This window comes from Monodelphis domestica, chromosome 3, assembly GCF_027887165.1.
Source record: "Monodelphis domestica isolate mMonDom1 chromosome 3, mMonDom1.pri, whole genome shotgun sequence".
In the NCBI taxonomy this organism is placed as follows: Eukaryota; Metazoa; Chordata; class Mammalia; order Didelphimorphia; family Didelphidae; genus Monodelphis; species Monodelphis domestica.
Window position 1 is genome coordinate 90245353 of NC_077229.1, and position 22895 is coordinate 90268247.

The 22895-nt window shown below is 43.3% G+C and overlaps 1 protein-coding gene across 8 annotated transcripts; it reads right to left on the reverse strand.

The window, feature by feature from the left end:
* Positions 1-434: 434 nt before the first annotated feature.
* On the reverse strand, positions 435-17922 carry PLIN3 (perilipin 3). Of its 8 annotated transcripts, none has more exons than XM_056822460.1 (8): positions 17727-17922; positions 13952-14149; positions 11758-11953; positions 11187-11269; positions 7264-7594; positions 5186-5385; positions 3784-3906; positions 435-1400 (listed from the first exon to the last, which is right to left on the reverse strand). In XM_056822460.1, the coding sequence occupies exons 2-8, from the start codon at positions 14012-14014 to the stop codon at positions 1038-1040; spliced, it is 1359 nt and encodes a 452-aa protein (XP_056678438.1). In that variant the 5' UTR covers positions 14015-14149; positions 17727-17922; the 3' UTR covers positions 435-1037. The 8 variants fall into 8 exon arrangements, with proteins under 8 accessions (XP_056678438.1, XP_056678440.1, XP_056678435.1 ...); XM_056822462.1 differs by having other exon boundaries at positions 13952-14028; positions 17727-17865; XM_056822457.1 differs by having other exon boundaries at positions 435-1403; positions 13952-14028; positions 17727-17865.
* Between the last annotated feature and the right edge of the window lie 4973 nt (positions 17923-22895).

Genomic DNA, 22895 nt, shown 5'->3' on the forward strand with positions numbered 1-22895 from the left:
TTGCAGTATTTTCTCCTTGACCTGGGAGCTCTGGAACTTGGCTATAATATTCTTGGGAATTTTCATTTTGGGATTTTAGGAGGTACATTTTCAAGTCACAAGATTATTCCCCATTCTCACATCACCCAACATAAAGAATGTCCCCAAACAACCCCTTTTTCTCTTCTCACTTCACTGTCTCCTGATCATCACCCAATCCCCTCCAGATAACTCCTTATTGTCTCTTGATCCCCTCCTCTAATAAGAAACAACTTGGCTGAACTCTTTCATCCTGTTTTTCATTCCCTCCAATCTCTAGGTTACCTGGATAAAGACCAAGTTCAAAGTTCCTGCCTTGAACCAAGTTTGTTTTGCATGTTCAATAAATTGTCCTGGATGCCACTTGTGTTTCTTTATTTGAATGTAACACATTTCCCTCTCCAAAACATACACTGTTAACTGCAGATTAAATTTATTTAAAACCAATAGAGCTTGGTACAAAAAACAGTTATCTACAACACTGATTGCAAGAGGGGTTGGCAGAAAAAACAATGTTATGTCTCCCAGTTCTTCTCCAAAAAAATAGGGAGCGTACCTCCTCTCACTAGGGAAGGGTTATTATGATTCTATTCCCTCTATGTCCTCTGGCTCAATTATCAAAGTACAATTTCTATGAGAAGTAGGGAAGGATTCATAAAAAGACAAACATGGGTTTTTGGTTTGAGTTCAAACACATTGAGGTGACTCAGGGATAAAGTCTAGAAAGGCTAAAGTCCTACTCTCTGTTTAAATCCTGCTCCTGTGAGGGAAAGGTCCATTTCCCCTATCACCTAATAAACTAGAACCAAATTGGGCTGAGCTGCAGGAGAGTTTATCTCCTATAGATTTTAGAGCATCTCTGGCCAGCTGGTTTCTTTAAGCTGAGAGAATGATCAGGAAGTATTATAACTCCACTTGCCAAGAGTTAGGTATTAAAGACAAGTCTAGCTTTCTGATAAAGAATCTCGGAAATTGGGTTAAGATCCTATTAACCCCTGGCTGTGTCATGGCTTGGGATTCTAGTTGGTCTCCATTTTCTCTGGCGTTTTTTCTGCCTCAGTAGAGGTTTGGCCAGATGGAAAAAAGGGGCCCACAAGCCACGTGAGGGGCGTATTCTGGGCAACATATTCAATCATCTCATCCAGGGACTCTCGGGCCTTGTTGACCCGCTCTCTACTCTGAGTCAAGACGCTATTGGAGAGGTCCTGGAAGGACTGGGCTCCTGAAAAGGTGGCCTGGAGTTCTTCGACCTGGGTGCGAGCCTGCTGTACTTTGTCCTGAATGTTGCTAGGAAGGCCTTGGATGCTGGATACAAGCTGTAAGCAGTTGCTCTGAAGCTGCTGGGTGACGTCCCGGAACATGGTGAGGGTATGAGACTCAACCTGCTGAAGGAGGGGAAAGTAGGGAAAGATCAGCCCATCAGCATTACTACCAAGAACTTAAAGAGACTGATTTAAATTGGAAGTCATCAAGCTGAAAAGAATGAACTCCAAGAAGAGATAGAAGACATCTGCCCCAGCTTCTTTAGAGGGAATAGGGTAAACTCTGTATGTAATGTTGGATAGAAACATTTTAAAAGTTTTATAGCTGCATTTTCTATTCTTGAAAATTATAATTTTATTGTAAAACCATAAATTATAAAAATTATAAATTTTCCACTTATAAATAAAAATCCTTTCTTATTATAAAGCAGATGTTCTTACCTTTCATTTCTTTTTATTTTTTTTTAAACCCCTACCTTCTATCTTGGAATCAAGGCAGAAGATCAATAAGGGCTAGGCAATGGGGGTTAAGTGACTATACCAGGGTCACACAGCTGGGAAGGGTCTAAGACCAGATTTGAACCTAGGACCTCCCATCTCGAGGCCTGGCTCTCAATCCACTGAGCTACCCAGATGACCCCTTCATTTCTTGTTTTAAACCCTTATCTTCTGTCTTGGAATCACTACTAAGTACAAGTTCCAAGAGAGAAGAGTGGCAGGGGCTAGGCAACTGGGGTTAAATGATTTGCCCAGGGTCACACAGCTAGGAAGTATCTGAAGCTAAATTTGAACCCAGGACCTCCCCTTTCTAGGCATGGTTCTCTATCCATTGAGCTACCCAGCTGCCCTGGTTCTTAACTTCCTTAGTGTTTCTGTTTTTGGCACTCTGAGGAAGCCTAATGAGTCCCTTCTCAGACTCATGTTTGAAAAGGCAGAAAATACAGAGTTACAAACAAAATCAACTACATTGAAATCATTGTCAGAATGTTAAAAAAAATGGTTATGATAGACCTCAAGTTAAGTATCTCTGGTATAAAGGAAAAATCAGGCAAGCAGAAGAATCTGACCTTTATTAAATAATCAACAAGGGAGAGAATGAAGACAGAGCAGATCTGTGACTAAGAAAGATTCTTCCAGCACTGGTATGAAGGATGGAATTGAGGGGGTAAGAGAGTGGAGGCAAGAAAACCTGTCCTACTAGTCACTTACAAGAGATGGTGTGGGAGGAATACAGTGGGAAATTTAAGTGATTTTTAAGAACAAAAGACAAATTAAAATGTATTTTAGAAAGATCACTTGGAAGGACTAAGATTTAAGAGACCCAGTTTTTCATTCTACCTCCAGACTGACTAGGTTAAGACCCGGAGAACACACTTCTAGGTTTCTAAAGAGCTCCATATTCTAATTTCATCCTGAATATTCCTGGAATGAAATCCAGGTATTTAGCTTGATTTCATGGGCAGCTTGGCATCACAATGGATAGAGTGCTGGGGCCTGGAGTTCAAAGCTAAACTAGCTAAGTGATCCTGGGCAAGTCACTTAATCCTTTTTGTTTCAGTTTCCCCATCCCTAAAATCATCTGGAGTAGAAAATGGAAAACCCCAGGAGTTGGACCAAGAAAGCCTCAAATGGAGACAAAAGAAGACTGATCACTGGCTATTGTTATCTCTAAAAGCCTAGGGAATTTGACAAAAGCCAACCAGTTTAAAGAGTAGCTAAGTCAAAAAAATCAGCCTTGAATTTTAAACTTCCTGCCCCCAGGAAGGACTCTCAATCAAACTCCCATAAGTAAGCCTTATGCCTTCAAGTAACAAGGTACCTCTGGGATAGCCTTATTGTTTACATCTTCCCTTAAGAAGCCCTTCATTAGCATGTCAAAGTCTCTTCACCAGTTTGTCCAACAGAAATAGCTCAATCCTCAGGTGGTCTAGAAATGTAAAATTTTTTAGATGTCTGAATTAGAATTTGGAAGCCGTATGAGAAACACCAGCTTAGTAAATTCCACTATAACTTCTCAAGGCGAAAAGCATGTCTAAGGCATCTAGACTTCAGGGCATCTAAGGCAAGAGTGACCTAGATTTACCAGTCTAGAAGGTTTATTAAAAAGAATGGAGGCAGGGCTGTAGGTGGCTCAGCGGAAAGAAAGCCAGGTTCAAATCTGACCCTAGATACTTCCTAGCAGTGTGACCCTGGGCAAGTCCTTATCACTCTTCTGCCTTAGAACCAATATATAGTATTGATATTGATATAGTATAAGGATTAAAAAAAAGAATGGAGTTATTTTATTAGGTTTCATTTCTCTCACTTGTAAACTAAGGGGCTGGTTACATGATCAAAGACTCATCAAAGTTGGAACATTCTTTGATTCTGTGACTTGTACTTAGTGAACCCATGCTAGTTCCTGGTGCTCACCTTCAGAGGCAAGGGGGAAGTAAAAGAGCAAAGCACAATGGAAAGTAATACTAGAAAAGGATTAAGAAGCTGTTCCTGTGGGTGGTCCTACCTCAGGCTTGGTAGCATTGCTAGCATCCTTCACTTCCTTCTGGCTCCAGTTTAGCCACATCTGGTGAAGTTTATCTTGACCATCAAGCAATTTCTGAACACTGCCCTGCTTTACATTTTCAATCTGGAAAAAGAGAGAGAGAGAGAGAGAGAGAGAGAGAGAGAGAGGAAGTGAGAGAATGAGAGAGAGAAAAAATTCTCAAGTACAAACCCATTGGCCAACTATGGAGAGAAGAGAGAGCACAAGAAGAGAGAACACAGTGTATGTTTGAATAGTCTGAAGAATCTTAGAAAAATACAACATGACCTCCAAGAAAATTCCTGGGAAGAAGATAAAGAATGGTTAACTCCTTCACACTTGGAAATCATGTCTGAGACCTTCATTCATTCTGGGAGATAAGACTAAAGGGCTCCTGAGCTTCAAAACTATATTATGAACAAGAAGTATCTTGAGGGTAGGGACTATCTTTTCCTCTCTTTTTGTATCTCCAGAGTACCTCATAAGTGCTTAATAAATGCTTTTTTGATTCACTGATTGACTGAATAGTTTTCTTTCTTTTTTTTCCTTCTAAACCCATTACCTTCCATCTTGGAATTAATACTAAGTACTGGTTTCAAAGCTGGCAAGGGCTAGGCAATCGGAGTTAATTGACTTGCCCAGCTCACATTGTTAGGAAGTGTCTGAGGCCAGATTTGACCCCAGGACCTCTCAATTACAGGTCTTGTTCTCAATCCTCTTATTCATGTGGGAGGTGTCACACTTGCCTGGCAGGGGTTCAACCAGAGACTACTGAGACAGAGTGAAGTTATACAGCAAAGCTTTATTTAGAGGAAAAGAGAAGGTGGAGGGGGACAGGAGGCTGATGGCAGTAGAGGTAGCAGGGTAGTGGGGAGGGAAGGGAGAGTGAGGGGGAAGCCCGAAACCCGCAGATGGCTAGGGGTCTCCATCTGGGTAGAGAAGGGGACAATTTTTTATAGGGTGATGGTCTGGGATGGGGTAACCTGTGTTGCCTCTATTGGTCAAGTTGTGCTTATTTGGGTTCAGTTGACTGGATGGCCCTAAGGGGGTTGGGAACCTTGGTCTCTGGGGGTGGGAAGTTCTCAGGCATGGTGGTCATTGATGCAGGAGGTCATTTGTCTAGGCCTGACAGGGAAATCCTGATGTTCTGCCATGTTTTACTGGGGCTTTGTCTCACGGTTTGGCAGGTGCTGGGATGGGGGTGGGTTTGCTATTTGGTTTCAATAGGGAAGGGGGAAAGAGGGAGGGCTTTGGTCCCAGGGTCTATGAGGAGGCTTAATCTTCTATGATTTAGCTAAAATTATTATTGAATGAAAATGATCTAGAGAATCAAATCTATCCTACAGCTATAGTCTGGGTCCTAGACTAGGCAGTTAAACCTTACCAAGCTGATGGCCTGAGAGAGCTGTAGGAGGGCCTCTTGAGTATTCTGCTTGGTCTGCCTCAGTTTACCCAAGGAGTGTTGGTAGGCTCGTTGGTGGAGCTTGGAGGACAGGGAGCCCAGGCGAACAAAATAGCCCTGCTGTTCCTTCTGCTGTTGGACAGAGGCCACGTCAAATCCTTCTAGGGAGGTAGAAATCTTAGCTGTGGGGAAGAAAAAATACGTTGAGTATTAATTGATCACTAGACATGTATTAAGGACACAACTATGTGCCAGGCATTGTGCTAAGTAGAGGGGGTACAAAAAGAGGCAAAAGAATCAAATGGAAGAAACTCTCTAATAGGGGAGGTAAGGGATAGCCTCCTTTACCTCATGGGGTGAGGCCAGACTGTATCACCAAGAAGGTGGCTAGAAGAAGAGGGATAAGTTTCTACATGGTCATTTGAAACAACTTTAAAGAGATGACAAAAAGATGGTGCTTCAAAGAGCAGAACTATCTCCAGACAGATACACACCAAGTAGGAATTTCGGGATGTGGAAAGCCTTACAGTGGGAGTTGGTGCAATGGGAGCCCAAAGGAAGACCCCATAGTATCTGAGCTCTACTTGGAAACTGCGGAGGGATTCTAAAAGGCAGAAAGTAAGTGGGGAGGGCTCTCTTGGCCAAAGCCTCAGTTTCAAGCCTTCTTGATTTAGGATCAGGGCTCCTTTGGCAGTTTGCCAATCTACACTCAGAAGCACTGATATCTGGTCAGGTCAGGGATTATACAGAATATCCCCTCCCAGGGCCAGTAACATTGTTTGGGTAACAGTTAGATAAGCCAGTCTTGAGCAAGACAATGAAGAGATGGGAAGATTCCTAGCTTGTAAGCTTCTTTTCTCCCTTCTAGAAGTGAGGGAAGAGAGAGGAAGTAGCAGTGAGATGGAATGTTATACATACGTAGTCAAAAGACATATTTTAAGTTTACTGATCTGCCTTTTCTTTTTTAAACATCTTTTAAGTCTTCATAGGGGAGAGTTACATTGGAAAATGAATGACACTGGAGCAGCTAGGTGGCATGGTGGATAGAGTGCCAGGCCTGGAGTTGGAAGGACCAGGATTCAGATTTGGCCTCAAGGCACTTCCTAGCTATGTGACCCTGAGCAAGTCACTTGGCCTGGTTTGCCTAGCCCTTGCCCTTCTTTTAAGAGCTGTCACTAAGACAGAAAGTAAGTTATTGACATAAAAAGAGGGACACCAATAAAAAGATGTTGGGGTAGAACAGACAGCATAGGCTTTAGCTAGTGCTACTACCATGGAAAGGCCCCTCCAAATACAGAGGGGTTTACTGGCAGGATGGAGTCCACCAAGGGATTAGCTTTGGACCACAGTAACCCAAAAGCAATCCGATTAGGCATGGAGAAGGAGAATCTGTAGTGGAAGCAATGCCTCCATAGAGAAAGTCATATATTCAAATATTCAAAAAAAAATTCAAATACTATTCAAATAAAAGGTGTTAACTATAAGGTCAAACATCAAAATTTAAGGAGCTTGCCAAAGCCAATGTCAAAGATACCAATTAAAGTGGCAGCAGGGAATCTCAATGAATTACTGTAACAATCCTAGGATTAAATGGAGTATTTTACAGATTAAGACTCCAGAGCAGCAGCCTGGAAGTCAGCAGAATGGCTGGGCTTTGAATCAAGATCTACTGGGTTCTAGTCCTGTCAGTATGGGGCTACTACCTATGTGACCCTGGATAAGTCACTTAAACCTCTAGACTGAACCTAGAGATTCAGGCCATCTCTTGGACTAAGACAATAATGATTGTGACCTGAGGTGAGATGCTATTCTCTGGGAAATTCTCTATAGGAAAGATCAGACTCTTTACTTGAATTCAAACAGATCAGTTGCTTGGATTGAGGGCAGAGGTAAGATGAGTAATGTGAGCCAAAGTTCACACTATATGGAATAGGTCATCATCATAACTATCCATTTCCCCCAGGGACTCCTACAGCTAAAAAAATGTTTGCTTCATAGCTAGCTACTTAATTTGTAAAGGATCTCCCCAAATTAAGTTAGGGAGGACCAAAGATACTTACCTAGCTCTTCATCTGTCATGGGGAGATAGTTATCAACCCATTCTTCGGATTTTCCTAACACAGTATCCATTCCACTAAGGACCATCTGTCCTACTTTGGAACCCATAACTGTGTTGACACTGCTGGTCACCATGGATTTGGTCATGTCTACCCCACTCTGGACGGCTCCTCGGGTCATATCCATAGCCTCGGTCACTCTACTGGCCATAGCATCCTTGGCACCCAAGACTGTACTGGAGACTGCATCCTTGGCACCCAAAACCGAACTAGAGACTGCATCTTTGGCACCAGTCACTTTGGAAGACACGAGTTCCTTAGTGTCAGCAATAACCTGATGAGGCAGATCATAAGGTTTAATATTCCTGATTTGGAGCACTATCTCTACTACCCAGACCCAAGTAAAGACAAAGGGTTTGCTATAATAGCTCCTGCCTCCTCAGGATCCACCACTACTGAAGACCCCAAAGAGAGACTTTTTTTGCCACCAACATCCTTGATTCATCATCAGAGACTGATATGGTTTTAGTAACAGAAAGGACATTAGATGCATCACCTTAGTCTCTCAATACTAGACCTCGAAGGACTCTAGAGCCTTTCTACCTGAAACCTTAGCCCCCTTATTCTCCTATTAGAATATAAGCTCTTCAAGAGCAGGTAGTTTTGCTTTTTCATTTGCATCCTCAGTACTCAGCAAAGCTCTTCGCACAGAATAAAGGCTTCTTAGATGTTTTCGCATTCATTCAGGTCAAATGTTTCTTTGCTGGCTAAGTGGGGAAGACAGCCACTGGTGAGAAGTTACTGCTTAGATAACTTCAGTTCATTGCTCTAGGGCAGTGATGGCAAACCTTTTAGACACCAAGTGCCCAAACTGAACCCTCAGCTGCATGTGAGCCACCTCCTTACCCTAGATAGGGGAGGGAGTGTTGGACTGCTGGGCAGAGGGACAGGCAACATCCTCAGGCACAGTGGAAAGGGGGAGGGAAGCAGCCCCCTCCAACATGGGTGCTATAGGTTCACTAACACGCTCTAGTACATTCAACTCTAGTACATTTCTTTTAGTTTTGTTTTACTTCTAAAGGTAAATAGATACTAGGGCAGAATCCCTTGGGTAGGAGACAAGAGCACCATTGATATCTTTCCAGCTTGAGACCTTGTTCCATTTGATGTAACTTTAAAGGAAGGGAATAGACATTTATTCAGAACCAACTATTTATGTGCCAGGTATTGTCTTAACTGTTTTACAAATATTATCTCATTTGATCCTCATCACAGTGCTGGAAAATGGGTGCTTTTATTATCATTGTCCCCACTTTACAGTTGAGGAAACTCAAGTAGGCAGAGGTTAAGTGACTTGCCTGGGGTACCACATCTAGTAAATTGTCTGAGGTTGGATCTGAACTCAAGTCTTGACTCCAGCCTCAGCACTCTTAAATAAAATGAAGCACAATGTTTTCACATGTATGATTGATATCATGTTGCTTGCCATCTCAGTGAGTAGGGGAAAGGTGAAATAGATAGAAAGAATCTAGAACTCAAAATTTTAAAAGAATATTAAAAATAAATAATTAAAAAAATTTTAATATGAAGCACTTTAAAAAATGACAAAAAGGACAACTATGTAGCTCAGTGGATTGAAAGCTAGGCCTAGAGGGAAGAGGTTCTAGGTACAAATCTAGCCTCAGACACCTCAAGCTATGTAACCCTGGGAAAGTCACTTAATCCATATTGCATAGTCTTACCACTCTTCTGCCTTGGAACCAATCCACATTATTGATTCTAAGACAGAAGGTAAGGGTTTTTTAAAAGTAAATACTTTTTAAAAAATAAAAGAAGCATTTAAAAAAAATGACAAGAGGGGCAGTTAGGTGGCTCAGTAGGTTGAGAGCCAGGTCTAGAGAGGAGGTCCTGGGTTCAAATTTGATCTGAGACACTTTCTAGCTGTGTGACCCTGGGAAAGTCACTTAACCCCCATTGCCTAGCCCTTACCACTCTTCTGCCTTGGAACCAATCTGTATTACTGATTCTAAAACAGAAGGTAGGGTTTTTTAAAAAATGAGTATTAAAAAGAATTTTAAAGAAGTAAAACAAAGCATTAAAAAGCAACAAGATGCGGAAGGATTATTATGGAAAGAGATCTACAGATCAGTTACTGATAGTTACATAGTCTCCTACAGTTATTGGAGCATCGCTACGCCACCTAGTGGCTGCTTTAACTGTTACACATCCTTTCTCCCTGACCCAGTTTTTGTTAGATTCTCAGGGCTCTAGCAGAGTCCTGGTTTCTAGGGTGGGAGAAGTCTCTGTCCAAGGTCAGAAAAAGCAGCAAATACCACCGCCTGGGAGCTAGGAGCACTGGGGCTGAGTCCCAGGCAGAAAGTCAGTCTCCTGGAGGCGTCGATAAGCCATACACCAGGGGAACCACAGCAAGGATCCAAGAATAGTTGTGGTCCCCAGAAGGCCCTTCAGAGGCTAGGGAGGGGAGGGAGAAGGAAGCAGATGTGTATGTGTATGTAAAGCATATGTGGCAGAATTAAAAGTAAATTAATCAACTGGAGTCAGCTCAGTGGATAGAGAGATAGCCAGACTCAGAGAAGTCCTGGGTTCAAATCTGCCTTGGTATCAGTTCTAAGACAGAAAGAAAGGTTTGTTTTGTTTCAAAGGCAAATCAATAATGACTCCAAATGGCTGATAAAAAATACTGCTCACCTCATGCCAGAGATGATGTACTAAGATAAAATAAAATATGGCCAGCACGGAAATTTGTTTTTCTTGACTGTGTTTTTGTTTTTTTAAACCCTGACCTTCTGTCTTAGAATCAATATTGTGTATTGGTAAAGAAGTGTGTAAGGCAGAAAAGTGGTAAGGGCTAGGCAATGGAGGTTAAGTGACTTACCCAGCTAGTTCACACAGCTAGGAAGTGTCTGAGGCCAACTTTGAACCCAGGACCTCCTATCTCTCTGGGCCTGGCTCTCAATTCACTGAAGCATTTAGCTGTCCACCTTGACTGTGTTTTTATGAAACAAGAATTCTGTCTCTTTCTTTGCAGTGGGTTGGGTGAAACAGGAAGGAGAAAAATAATAAATGCTTCATAATAGAAAAAAATTAAGTTAAACTTAATTATACATTTTAAAAATATTTGTGAAATGGGGGGGGGGGGAGAACTAGGAATTCAAAGAGATGGTCATGTGGAATAGCATTCCAGGCACAGAAATAGACAGAATGTCATGTCCTTCTTGATTTGGAACATGGAAGTTTGGTTGGCATGAGTTTAAGAGTACAAAAGAGTAGGGAAGATAGGTCTAGGAAGTTAAGAGCTGGAGGAGTTTGAATGGTACGGATAGATCAATGCCTTAAGAAATATTTGGCTCATGTGTGGACAGCAAATAGGAGAGGAGAGAGGCTTTAGGTGAGAGGGGCTGCAGGTTTGAACTAGGCTTGAGGCTCTGGGAATGAATAGTATGCCATTTGAAACTGTTTTGTTTTGTTTTTTTAAACCCTTACTTTCTCTCTTAGAACCAATAATAATAATAATAATAATGTAATACCATGTATTGGTTCTAAGGCAGAAAAGTAATAAGGGCTAAGCAATGGGGGTTAAGTGACTTACCCAGGGTGATACAGCTAGGAAACATCCAAGGCCAGCTTTGAACCCAGAACCTCCCATCTCTGAACCTGATCCTCAATTCACTGAGTCACCCAGCTGTCCCTGAACCTGTTTTAACTGGCTCATAGGAAGTCCTTGATAATTTATTTTTCATTCATCCATTGTCAAATGGGGAGAAACTTAATCTTCCTTTCCAGAGTTAGAGTAAGCCTTCAAATATTAAACAAGTTCTGGGTTTAAGGCAGAGTTTGGGCTAGAACCTATGTCTCCCAGCTTCTCCATAGCCCAGGGAAGTCAGAAAGAGGGGGAAATCATCTACCTTGTCACTTGGCTGCTGAAGAATCGGCAGACTCTCTTCCAGTCTGTCCAGTCCTTTGTGTGCATATTCACTGGCTGACGCAACTTGCAGGGGGTGAGGGAGAGAAAGGAGAGGCTCAATATTACCGACAAGTTTTTAACCGACGCTCAAAGCTTCCAGAAAAGGCTTACTTGGATACTTCATGGCATGGAGGTGACCTTGGATTCTCAGAAGGGAGGCCCTGCCAAAGCTCGGCTGCGGACGGCATTCTGGAAGCACCAGCTGTCCCAGCCCAACCACCAGGGTAGCTACATTCTGAGAATGACCAGTTTAACCTTGCGGGGGGTTCCCACCCTCTCCACAACAACTTTGAAGGCTACAAAGGACATCACAGACCTTGGCAGGATCAAATCGGATCCCTTTAATACTAAGACCTCATAGGACTTGCTGTAAGTATTCTAGATGTCGACATTCTAACATGGTCTGCTACCGAAACTATTAGATTACAACAGAATCAGGGGTAGATTCCTGTGTCCCAAGAGGAAGTGGCAACATTTCTTTAGACTAAGCTGACCTCAAGGCCATTACTCACTCTGAGGCTCCAGTTTGGACAGCAGCGGCTGGGCCCCACTGACAGCGGCGGCGGCCAGAGTCTTTGCCCCTTGCTCGGCAAGGCCACACACAGACTTGACATAAGGGTGATTTTCCTTGGTGGAAGTATAAGCTGCAGAGACCATGTCACAGGTGGAACTGACGAGTGGAATACTGACCACCCTGTTGACTACACTCTGACATAAAAAAAAGAGAGAGAGAGGTATTAGACAAGTCGTAAATTGAAGCCATGGTACAGGAGAGAGGGAGACAGAAAGAGAGGAAAGGAAGGAAGGAGGAGGGAGGGAGGGGAGAGGGAGAAAAAAGAATGGGGGGGGGGGAATAAAGGAAGGAGGAGAGAAAAAGGGCAAGGGAGAAAGGATAGAAAAGGAAAGAAGTGAGGGAGAAGGGGGAAAGAGAAAAAGACAGGGAAAGAGATGAGGAAAAAGGGCAAGAGAGGGGATAGAAAGAAAAGAAGGAAGTGAGGGAGGAGGAAGGGGGAAGAGGAAAATGAAAAGGCAGGGGAATGGGGAAGCAGAGACGGAGAACAATAGATTTTATTGTAAACTGGGTTCAAATCCTATACCTCAATCACTTAGTAGCTGTAGAACTAGAGAGAGTTATGGAATAGTTTTGAGTTTCTTTTAGAGGTCTGACACTTCCTTCTAGACTTGTCTCACTCGAAAGTTAACTTTCTAAAGGATCTTGGTCAAAGTCCTTCATTTTATAGAGAGAATGGAGGCCAGAGAAGGGTAGGAAATTATCCCAATTTCAAGTCAGTATCTAAGGCAAGGCCAGGGAACTTTCTTACCATACTCACTTTCCCCCCCACTTCTAAATTTCTTTTCTTCTTTTTTTTAAAACCCTTACTTTCTATCTTAGAATCAATATGTGTATTGGTTCCAAGGCAGAAGAGTGGTAAGGGCTAGGCAATGGGGGTCAAGTGACTTGCCCAGGGTCACACAACTGGGAAGTGTCTGAGGCCTGATTTAAATCTAGGACCACATTCTCTGGGCCTGGCTCTCCATCCCCTGAGCCACCCAGCTGCCCCTCATCTTCCTTGCATTCTTAATCCACTGTTTGTGTTAGCTAGCTAGCTAGACTGACCTGCTTGCTGCTTCTCACACAGGATACTCAATCTCCCACCACCTCCCACTGGCTGTCATTCCTACCTGGAATGCTTTCCCCTTCCTAATCTCTGCTTCTTAGCGCCCTTTAGAACTCCATCCAAAAACTGCCCTGATATTCTTGAACAAGAGGGTAAAACAGAAATTGAAAGAATTTCCAGATGACCTCCAGCAAGAAATCTCCAAATGACAACCTCCAATTTAGCTTCTACTTGGAGATTACCTTCCATCTTATGTGTACTTAAGTTTTTTACATGTTGTATCCCTCATTAGATTAGAAACTCCCTACACAAATTTTTTATAAATATTAAAAATTATTTTTACATGTAATTGGAAAAAATAGGTAAAAATGTTCTCTTGGGGAAAAAAAGATTATGGATGTTTTTGTGTTTGTTTGAGGCATTTTTGTCTTTCTTTGTATCCCCCACACTTAGTACATAATAAATAAGTTTCCTGGCTAATATCTGATATTGCAGGGTATCCTGTGGCTCCAGAGTCCCCTGTGATGTCTGAGAACAGTTTCTTCTTTTTTTACTTTTAAGCCATTCCCTGCTGCATATGTAACAGGATTATCTCTCCTCCTCAGGGAAAACCAAAGCAGTTCAATAGAACTTTAGAGAATAAGTTTCCTAATGTTTCCATTCCCAACACTACCATCTAAGGCAGACTGGAGACCAGGGAAGGCTTATCTACTCAGCAGAGTAAGTTATTAAGGTCTCTGATGCCTTAAGGTTTATGAAGCTCTCTCTACAACAACCCTGTGAGGAATTATACCCATTTTGCAGATGGGAGGGGGAAAAGAGCTTGTTAAAGGAGTCATTGACTAAGGTCATGTTGTGTATAAATAGTCCAGCTAGGCTTTGTACTAGGTTCTCCCCAGAATCAGGAGTTCCTATTCCAACACAGCTAGCTCCACCACTTTTTTTACTCCCTGATTCTGGGTACCCAAACCCAGAAGGAGAAGGAAGCAATTGCTCTCTCCTGCACCCTCCATGTTTCCTGTGTGGACACGTCATTGTCTCAGGTTGGCACCATTTATGTATGATCTGGTTCTCCGAAGGGTCATACCTGCTGTACTGGCTCCCCGGAGGTTGGGACACTGGCTGTGGTCTCAGTTCCATCGGAAGACATCTTCAGGGTAGAAGCTACTGGAAGTCAAGGAAGAACAGATGTCCTCTTATCAGTCAGCTGGCTAAAGTTCAGCACCACATAGAAGCGGGCAGAGGTCAGTGCAGCTGGGAGTGCTTCTGCTCTCTGCCCTGTTTCCTAAAGGCACCCAGAAACAGGTAGATGTCATCAAATGCAGAGGCACCTGATTTCATCAGGTGAGGCCCTTGCTTAAGAGTTGGGGCACAGCTATGGCAGGCAGTGCTAGGAATAAACTGAAGGACTGACTTGAGACTTCCAGAAGCATGGGGATAATAAAGTGTCTTCCTTCTAGGTAGGTGGAAGCAGTTGAACTAGAAAGCTCTCCACCGCAGGAAGGAGCCAGTGGGAACAACTTCCACTTCCAAGTCACCCTTAACAAGTAATCAGTATATTCCCATTGGATTCTTCCAATCCATTCCATAAAGCAGATGACACAAGTGGCCCCTATTTTATTGAGAAATAGAGGCACATTGTCCAGGGTCACATGGCCAATAATTAGCTGAGGCAGGATTTGAACTATGGTCACCTAGGCTTAGGGGCCTGACACTGGGTCTGCCATCTTGAAGATGGTATTGCTGTTTCTGGCTTCTCATTCTACCCAGGGTAAAGGTCTGGCATCTCCCTTTAGCCTGAAGGTATAGGTTCAGATCCTGTTAAAAGGGATACACCTCCCTATCTCCCATTTCTGTGTCTTTGCTGAGTATCAATCCTCAGTGGGCTATCTGGACTCCAGGTAACCACAGATAAGTCACTGATTAGAGTTTCTTGTATCTGAAAATTCCTTTTATACATTCAAGGTACAATCTGAGTCTTTCTTCAAAGGGTCCTTCTTTAGACAAGAATGAATTAAGGATTGGACTTTTATCTTAGGAGTGCTCTAAACTGTCACCTACCTCGGGTCTCAATGTTTCAAAGCTGGCATTTCTATGGTGATAGGGAGGATGGAGGGAGAGAGAGGAGAGAGACAGATAGAGAAAAAGAGACAGAGAATGAAAGAGAAAGAGAGAAGGAGGTAGGAGGGAGGGGGAGAGAGGAAAGAGAGAGAGGGAGGGAGAAAGGAAGACAAAGAGAGGGAAGGAAGGAGGGAGACAGAGGGAGAGGGAGAGGGGGAGAGAGAGAAGAGAGAAAGAGAGAGAGAAGAGAAGAGAGGAGAGAGAGAGAGAAAGAAAGAGAGAGAAAGAGAGAGAGAAGAGAAAAAGAGAGAGAGAAAGGGAGAGAAAGAGAGAGAGAGGGGGAGGGAGAGAGAGAGGGAGAGAGAGAGAGGGAGAGAGAGAGAGAGGGAGAGAGAGAGAGGGAGAGAGAGAGAGGGGGAGACAGAGAGAGAGAGAGAGGGAGAGCACATAACACACAAAAGGAGATGAGTGGTGAGTGGTGGAGAAGGGGACTGTATGTTCAGTGAGGCCTTCTCGCTGCAGTACCACTGGATTGGCTTCATCTACTAATACCTGCACAGTTGATACTACACAGGGGTGTAGAAGGGTCAGCTGTGTGAAGGCTGTCTGGTAAGCTTCAACATATTTTACAAGTGCCCCATAAATTGACTGGTTATACACACTAAGAACTCGGGATTACTGGGGGGTGGGTTGTGGGCTCTGTTAAGAAGACAAAGACTTAGATGGGTTACAGTCTGTATTCTTGGGGGCAAAGAAAGGTGCATGTATAATATTCATGTCAGAAAACATCACAAATTCAGTGAATGCCCTAGTTATGATCCATAATCAACGTCACCTTGGCAAGTGCCCAAAAATCTTCAATGATGTGTCCATAACAAACATAGTGCCTGAAATTTGGAGCAGAGGACCCTGAGTTCAAATCCTGTCTCGTGCTCATTACCTGACTAACCTTAGGACTTCAGTTTCCTCATCTGTAAAATAAGATTAGATGACTTAAGGTTCCTTCTAGCACTCCAGCTTTAGGGTAGTAATGAAAGGGCCCTTTGTCAATTTTTATTCTCTCCCATTATTTCTTCCATTTTCCTGATTTGGAAGCCAACTTGTCACTCTTCAGGTCACTACCCCAACCCCAGGTCCAAATACATCCTGATGGAGGTCAATCTTCCTGGAAAGGAATTCCATTTAAGCAGTTGTTAAAAAGTTGGAGAAACTGTGGGTAGTAGATTGGCCAAGGGCTAAAGACATTTTCCAACTGGTTACCTACAGGCTAACTTTAGGTCAGTAGGTAGAAATTATTCTAATTACAGCCTTTGTATGTGTTTTAGAGGGTGAAGAGGAGAAGGAGAGAAAAGCTGATACAGAGCTCCAAGCCTAATGGGCATCAGTCCAGCCTCCTCCATCCCCAGACCTGTAGGAGTAGGACTTGTGACCTTTCTCCTATTAAAAGGGAGCCATGATTACCTAATTTTGACAGGATATAAACATGTCTAGATTTGGGAGAAGGATAAGAGGTTTTCTTTGGCATCATCTAACATAAAGAACTCACATTTAAGGGACTAAAAGAATACAGGTAGTCCTTTTATGGTGGGTTATTCAGCTTGAAAACTCCAGAATGCGTTGGGCTGGAACACCCCTGTGGCCACTGAGATGAGTGGTTCTCTAACCAAGACCTCAGTTATAAACGGAACAAAGAGGTCTGTAAGGGTTCGGATGGCCTATGCCAAGAGTTCTTCACTGGAGCAAACGAGGGCTCCCAGGCCCAATACTGGACCTTAGACTTAAAGCTAGAAGGGTCTCTGGAGGTGGCATTAAAAGCCATGAGGCTTTAGAAGACTTGAAAGGAGAAGGCCAAAAGGTGACTTGGCCAAGTGACTGCCCACACTGCTGGCATGCAGGGCTTCGACTTGAACCCAGGTGGCAGGGCTCCAAATGCCATCTTTCTACTTCTGCACGATGGCTTCAGACTTATAGAGGTCATCTAGCCCAAGATCTTTCTCCATAAAACCTTAATGGGGTCCTAAAACCTTCAGTCTGGGGGTTCAGGCTGCTGGTGCCCCCAACTTCCATCTTGCACCTTCAGATCGAACTCACACTGGTTGAGACTTAACTCTGTTCCGCCCCTCCTTAACTGGTGGGAATTAAAACAGAACCACTCCACAAAGCAGATAAGGGATGGGGAAAGAAAGATGAATGAACTCTGGATGCCCCGGATGAAGGCTGGCCTCCAATACTGCTTTAAGGAAGGGCTTTAGAAAGGACGTAGAAGGCCTTTAGGAAAGAAATGTTTCAAAGTAGCCCCAGAGCGGGTGGGAAAAGGGAAAAATCCCCTTTCTCCTTCCTCTCCCTCCTTCCCAAAACGAGGCCCGGGGAACTCAAGGGGCAGCCTCCAAGGGTACATTTGCATACTTCCTTAGTAGAACCCTCACCTGAAAAGGGCCCGACCTCAGCGTTCTCCTCGAAGCCCTCGGCACCCCGCCCACTTTTACCCGGGAATGTGGGGTAGGAAGGCGGCCTCCAAGGAAACGCAGAAAAGGGATAGGAGTCGCGAGTCTGGGCTGTGGCTCACGCGGGCTTTTTGCCTCACACCCAGGCCCGCCGGGCATCTCTAAGGAGAGCCAAGTACCAGATCAAAGAGTGACCTTTCACCCAAAAATGCCCAGGCGCCCCCAAAATAAGCCACGCCTGGCCCTGAGGCCAGGCCAGCTCCCTCCTCCGCCTTCCTAGGACCCACACCCCCCAATTCACCTACCCCAGAGTAATACTCTGGCCCTGGTCAGCGTGGATGGCCGCCTACTACTCACCTCGCAGACTAGCAAGGGAATGGAAGAGAAAATCAGGAAATGAAACTCTGAATCGATCGGAACTCCAACTTGGCCCGTCCGGGCTGGAGGACTTTTAAAGTAACCCAGCAAGAGACGCCTGATGGACAGGCCTTCGGAGCGAATCTGGAAGCGGGGCCTTCCCCACGCCAACCAATGGGGAGTTCGGGGGCCGGCTACAATGTTGCAACTTGTGGATGTGGTGGCGTTTCGGTCCCGAGGCTCAGTGACTCGACTGGGCGGGGCAGGTTAAGCGTGTGGGAAGCTTTCGGGAGCGGGGATCTCTCGACTGTTTGGCAGGCAACTGGTCCCCAGCTTGAAGAGGAAGGCAACGGTGTCTTCTACGCCCCGTGCCTCGACTTCTCCGCGGCGGCCCGCCAGGGAGTGCCTGAACCAACTCCTCTAGCCAACCGAAGGCTGTGCTGGGACTTCGAAGTTACCAAGGGGGCACCTTCACTACGTTGCCTTTCCTTCCTTTCTCTAGTCAGCTCCTGCCAGTGCTGCCGCGGGTACTTCCCTCTTCTCCTCCATAGGACCCCCTGATCAGCTGGCATCTGGCTGGGGGAAGGTAGACCGTGGAGTGTGGAGAGATGCGATATTACGTATTCCCTCATCTCTCCTGGTGGCTTATTTTCTACCAGACTGTGAGCAGAAGCTACAACTTAGCTAAAAATTGCATCAGTATCCCTTCCCCTTCATCCGCCTCCCCATAGAGCATCGTACACAAGGCTTTGCCCGAGGTAGGCGTTCATTAAACATTAAATGCTTGAGGCTGCCCTTGTGGAGGGAGTAGAAGAGGACCCGAGTTCAAATCCCAGCTTTGCCACTTGCTACCTACCTCTATACAATAATAAGCACCAGTTTTTCCAGTTAAGACTTGCCAAATAAACTTTCTGTTTGTTATCTCGCTTAGAATCCATCTATGAGGGAGTTAGGCACAGTGCTTGGAGAGAATGTGAGTGGGAGTGAGGAAGGTCTGACTGCAGACCTTGGGCAAATCATTTAAATTCTCAGTATTTCCGGTAACTCAGGAATCCAAGTTGCAGAATAGTTACTGATCTTCCCTAAGTTCAAATCCAAGCTCTGTTAACCTGTGTGAGCTGGGGTAAGTTACCTAACCTCTTGGCCTCAGTTTCTTCATCTGTAAAATGAGGAGTTTGGACTCTATAATCTTCAAGGTCCTTTCTGCCTCCAGTTCAATGATCCTTTGTACTATAATTATTATTTTATCTTCTTCAGATGAGGAAATAGACTTAGAGGAGTTAAGTGAATTGCCCTTGGATATAATAGCTAAGAAGAGTCAGAGACCAGTTTGAATTTCAGGTTCTTTCTGCTCTCTAGGTCTCATTATCTTTGACTGTAAAATGAAGACATTAGCCTAGGGCCAACTGGGCTAACAACTCTTTACCCAGGTCTTTTGACTCTAAATTCTTCATGTGAGTGAATGGATTGAATTTAAGGGCCAAGACAGATGCTACGGACTGTAGACTCCATTGAGACTATATCTGGGGCAGCTAGGTGGCTCAGTGGCCTGAGAGGCAGACCTTGAGATCCTGGATTCAAATGTGACCTCAGACCCTTACCTAGTTATATGACCCTGAGCAAGTCACTTAGCCCCCATTGCCTACCCCTTACCACTCTTCTGCCTTAGAATCAAATGTTGGTTCACTCTCTTCCAGAGACATAGAAGTTCCAAGAGACTTCTAGAGAGACAAGTCATCAGACCTGGCTATGGCCTGGGGTTCAAGCAGATGACCTTGGCATCTTCAGTGTCTGACCAACTCAAGAACTCCACAACACCTACATCCACCACCTTCATGGCCTTTGGAACAAATTGTTGTCATCCTCCCAGTCCTGAGCAGTCTTCACCTGACTGGGGTAGATACTCCCCTCACTCACCCACGGGTTCCAGGTCTGTCAGTTTTCCTCAACCTGGTTTAGCCTGTCTGGTGAACCAACTTTACCAGGTGTGGGCACATGCTATAGCACTTTGGAACCCCAGGTGAGAGTTAGGTGAAAGGTGGACACCAAAGGGAGATGAGCAGCCCTGAAAAGAGCTCAGCAAATCTTCCCACCAAAGATGCTGGTCCTCCCGGAAACCCACAGATCCCCAGCCAGACCAATATAGAAAAATGGGAGTTGTTCTCAACTGAAGCAGTGCTGAATCCTTGCTGAGTGCCATCCCTATGTTATGATCAAATTAACCTTTTCTATCTTTTATTAATTTGGTTATCCACTCTGTATAAATCTCATTTTGGTCCAATTCTGATCCTGCCTATAACAGAAGACTTCATAGATCACCTGAGCTGGGCCCTGAGGAAAGGGAACAATATTAATGGGAAGAAATTGAGTGGAAGGAGAAGGATTATAAATTTAGAGTTGAGAGAGCCCTTAGAAATCATGTAGCTCAACTTCCTCATTTTATAGACTAAAAAAACGGAGGCCTACAGAGATTTAAGTAACTTGCTGGAGGGTAAGTAAAAAAAAAGTCAATAGCAGAGTTAGGATTTGAACCTGGATCCTGTGTCCAAATTCAATGCTGTATTCACAAAGGCCCAGGCAAGCACAGGACACTTTTTGGAGCATAGAGAATACTGTGAAATAAAGCTAGAAAGGTAGATTAGCGTCAGAACTTGTAAGCCTTTGAATAGGTAAAGAGTTCTTAGGCTAAAGAGTCTTTATTTTGTTGAGTAGGAAATGGGGAGCTCCTAAAATATTTTTAAGGCAGGATCAAAACTACCAAACATCAATCTAGGAGAAAGGATTAGAAATAACAAAGAGGTGTTATCTAGATTCCCTGTAAGGAAAAGTTTCCTTTTTTTTTTTAAACATATACATATATATGGTTTTTTTTGTTTTGTTTTTTTTTACCAATTACATGCAATAACAAATTTCCACTCAAGTTTTCCTAAGTTATATGATCGAACTTATCTTCTTCCCTCAGGAAAAACTTTCTAACATTTTGACCTGACCAATAGTAGAAGAAACTACCTCGGGAGGTCATGGAAGTTGATTGAATGTTTGTATTGCTGTCATTCAGTTGTGTCTAACTCTTCATGATCTCTTCTATCCTTGACTACCTCTTCAAGCCTGTCCAAGTTCATATTCATTGTTTCCATGACATCATCTGTCCATCTCATCCTCTGCCACCCCATTCTCCTTTTACCTTCATTCTTGCCCAACATCAAGGTCTTTTCCAGTAAGTTTTGTCTTCTCATTATGTAGCCAAAGTATTTAAGTGTCAGCTTCAGAATTTAATCTTCCACTGATTAGTCAAAAATCTCCTCCAGCACCACAATTTTATAGCATTGAATCTCTGGGGCTCAGCTTTCCTTATAGTCTACCTCTTGTAGCTGTACATCACTACTGGAAAAACCATATCAGTTACAACCGATCATTGTACACTATTGATGTTACTGTTTGCAATATTTTCTTGGTTCTGCTTGTTTTACCAGTAACCACGCCTCTTGGTTATTGGTGAATGATTTTTGGCGGATTCTTTTCATCTCTTCTTGTTTTCTTCTACTTCTGAATTTCTTTGATCTCTATTAAATTGCATTTTATTAGGGGAAAATCTTTTCATTTTGTTCTAACTTAGCTCAATATTCTCTGTTAAAATCTTTTTGGGCTCTGATTCTGTCATCCAAAATGTTACCCTTCTTAGCTTCTTGTCATCCATAAATTTAAAATCCTCTGTGTCTCCATTCAAGTCACTGTTAAAAAATTATGGTCTGCATATGGTCCATGATAGAGCCCTGTGGTACTCCAATGGAAACCTCCTTCTAGGATTCATTAATTGTTATTTTCAACTTTGGTTACTCAGCCAGTATTGAGAACTCCTAAATGAATGGTCATCCACTCATAAAACTCAGTCTTGTCCACCAGAATATCATGGAAAGTTTTGTAAAATGCCCTGAAGATGTCATAGGACCCTGGAAAGAGAACATGGAAGACATCTAATCTAGTCTCCTCATTTTACATTAGAGGAAACTGAGATCAAGTGAGGTTAAATGACTTAAACAAGGTCATATCCTTGGTAAGTAAAAGAGATAGGATTTGAACCAAGGTCTTTTTATGAGATTATTCACTTACAAAAATGAATAATAATATGAATATATTTTGTGATAATACATGTATAACCCAGATTGAATTGCTTGCTAGTTCTGGGAAGGGGAGGGGGGAAAAGAATGGGATGCAATATGGATCATATAACTTTGGAAAACTTATGTGGAAATTTGCTATTAAAATAAAAAATAATAAAAAGATTACCAAAAAAATCCTTGCTTTGACTCTAAGTTGCAGAGAAGGTGCCAACTGGCATTAGTCAAGGACATTTTCTTAAGCAAGTTATACTATACCATTCCCCAATAAGCCAATTAGAAAAGGAAATTCTTCCTAGCTGTGTAACCCTGGGTAAGTCACTTAACCCCAAGTACCCTTACTGAACCACTCTTCTATCTTTGAGTTGAGTTTTGATTCTAAGATAGAAGGTGAGGGTGTTTTTCTTTTAATAAAAATAAAAGGAAATTAGGTTAATCTAATATAACAAGTTTTGATTAATCTAATCAATCAATTAATCAACATTTTTTAAGCACTACTATGTGTGAGATATTATGCTAAGTTGGGAATAACAAAAAGTCAAAGACAGTCCCTTCCCTCAAGAAGTTTACAATCTAATGGGGGAGACAACATGCTAACAAAACAAGGGATATATGGATGAATAGGAAATAATTAACGGAGGAAAGGCGGCGGAATGAAGCTCCCCTTTCTCAGAATTTATAAACCATTTCTTTAGTGATGTACAAAGTGGGATTGGGAAGGGAGAAGTAATAATCCATCCGCAGTCCTTTTATCTACATGACTCCTAAGATGCAATCTCGGAGTGGAACACCAGATGGCGCTCCAAGCCGGAGCTGCTCCAGCAGCGGACCACGTTCGCAGTACCTTCCCAGTACCGGTTGCATAGACACAGACCACATGTGCCTGGGTTTTGAGCCTTCCAGCCCAGGTGTAGGTTATTAATCAATCAATAAACGTTTATTAATCACCTGTCAAATGCTGGGCGCTGTGCTAAAATGGAGGTACAAAAAGAGGCAAAAGAATGTCCCTGCCCTTAAAGAGGGAACACACAGGCTAATGGGAAAGGCAACC

Coding starts and splice junctions, on each gene's coding strand:
- PLIN3 (XM_056822457.1), bottom strand. CDS start 14,014: ATGTCTTCCGATGGAACTGAGACCACAGCCAGTGTCCCAACCTCCGGG. Junction 11,270..11,757: donor GTCCAAACTGGAGCCTCAGA/GTGAGTAATGGC, acceptor ACCCCCTGCAAG/TTGCGTCAGCCAGTGAATAT. Junction 1,404..3,783: donor GCAATGCTACCAAGCCTGAG/GTAGGACCACCC, acceptor CCCCTCCTTCAG/CAGGTTGAGTCTCATACCCT.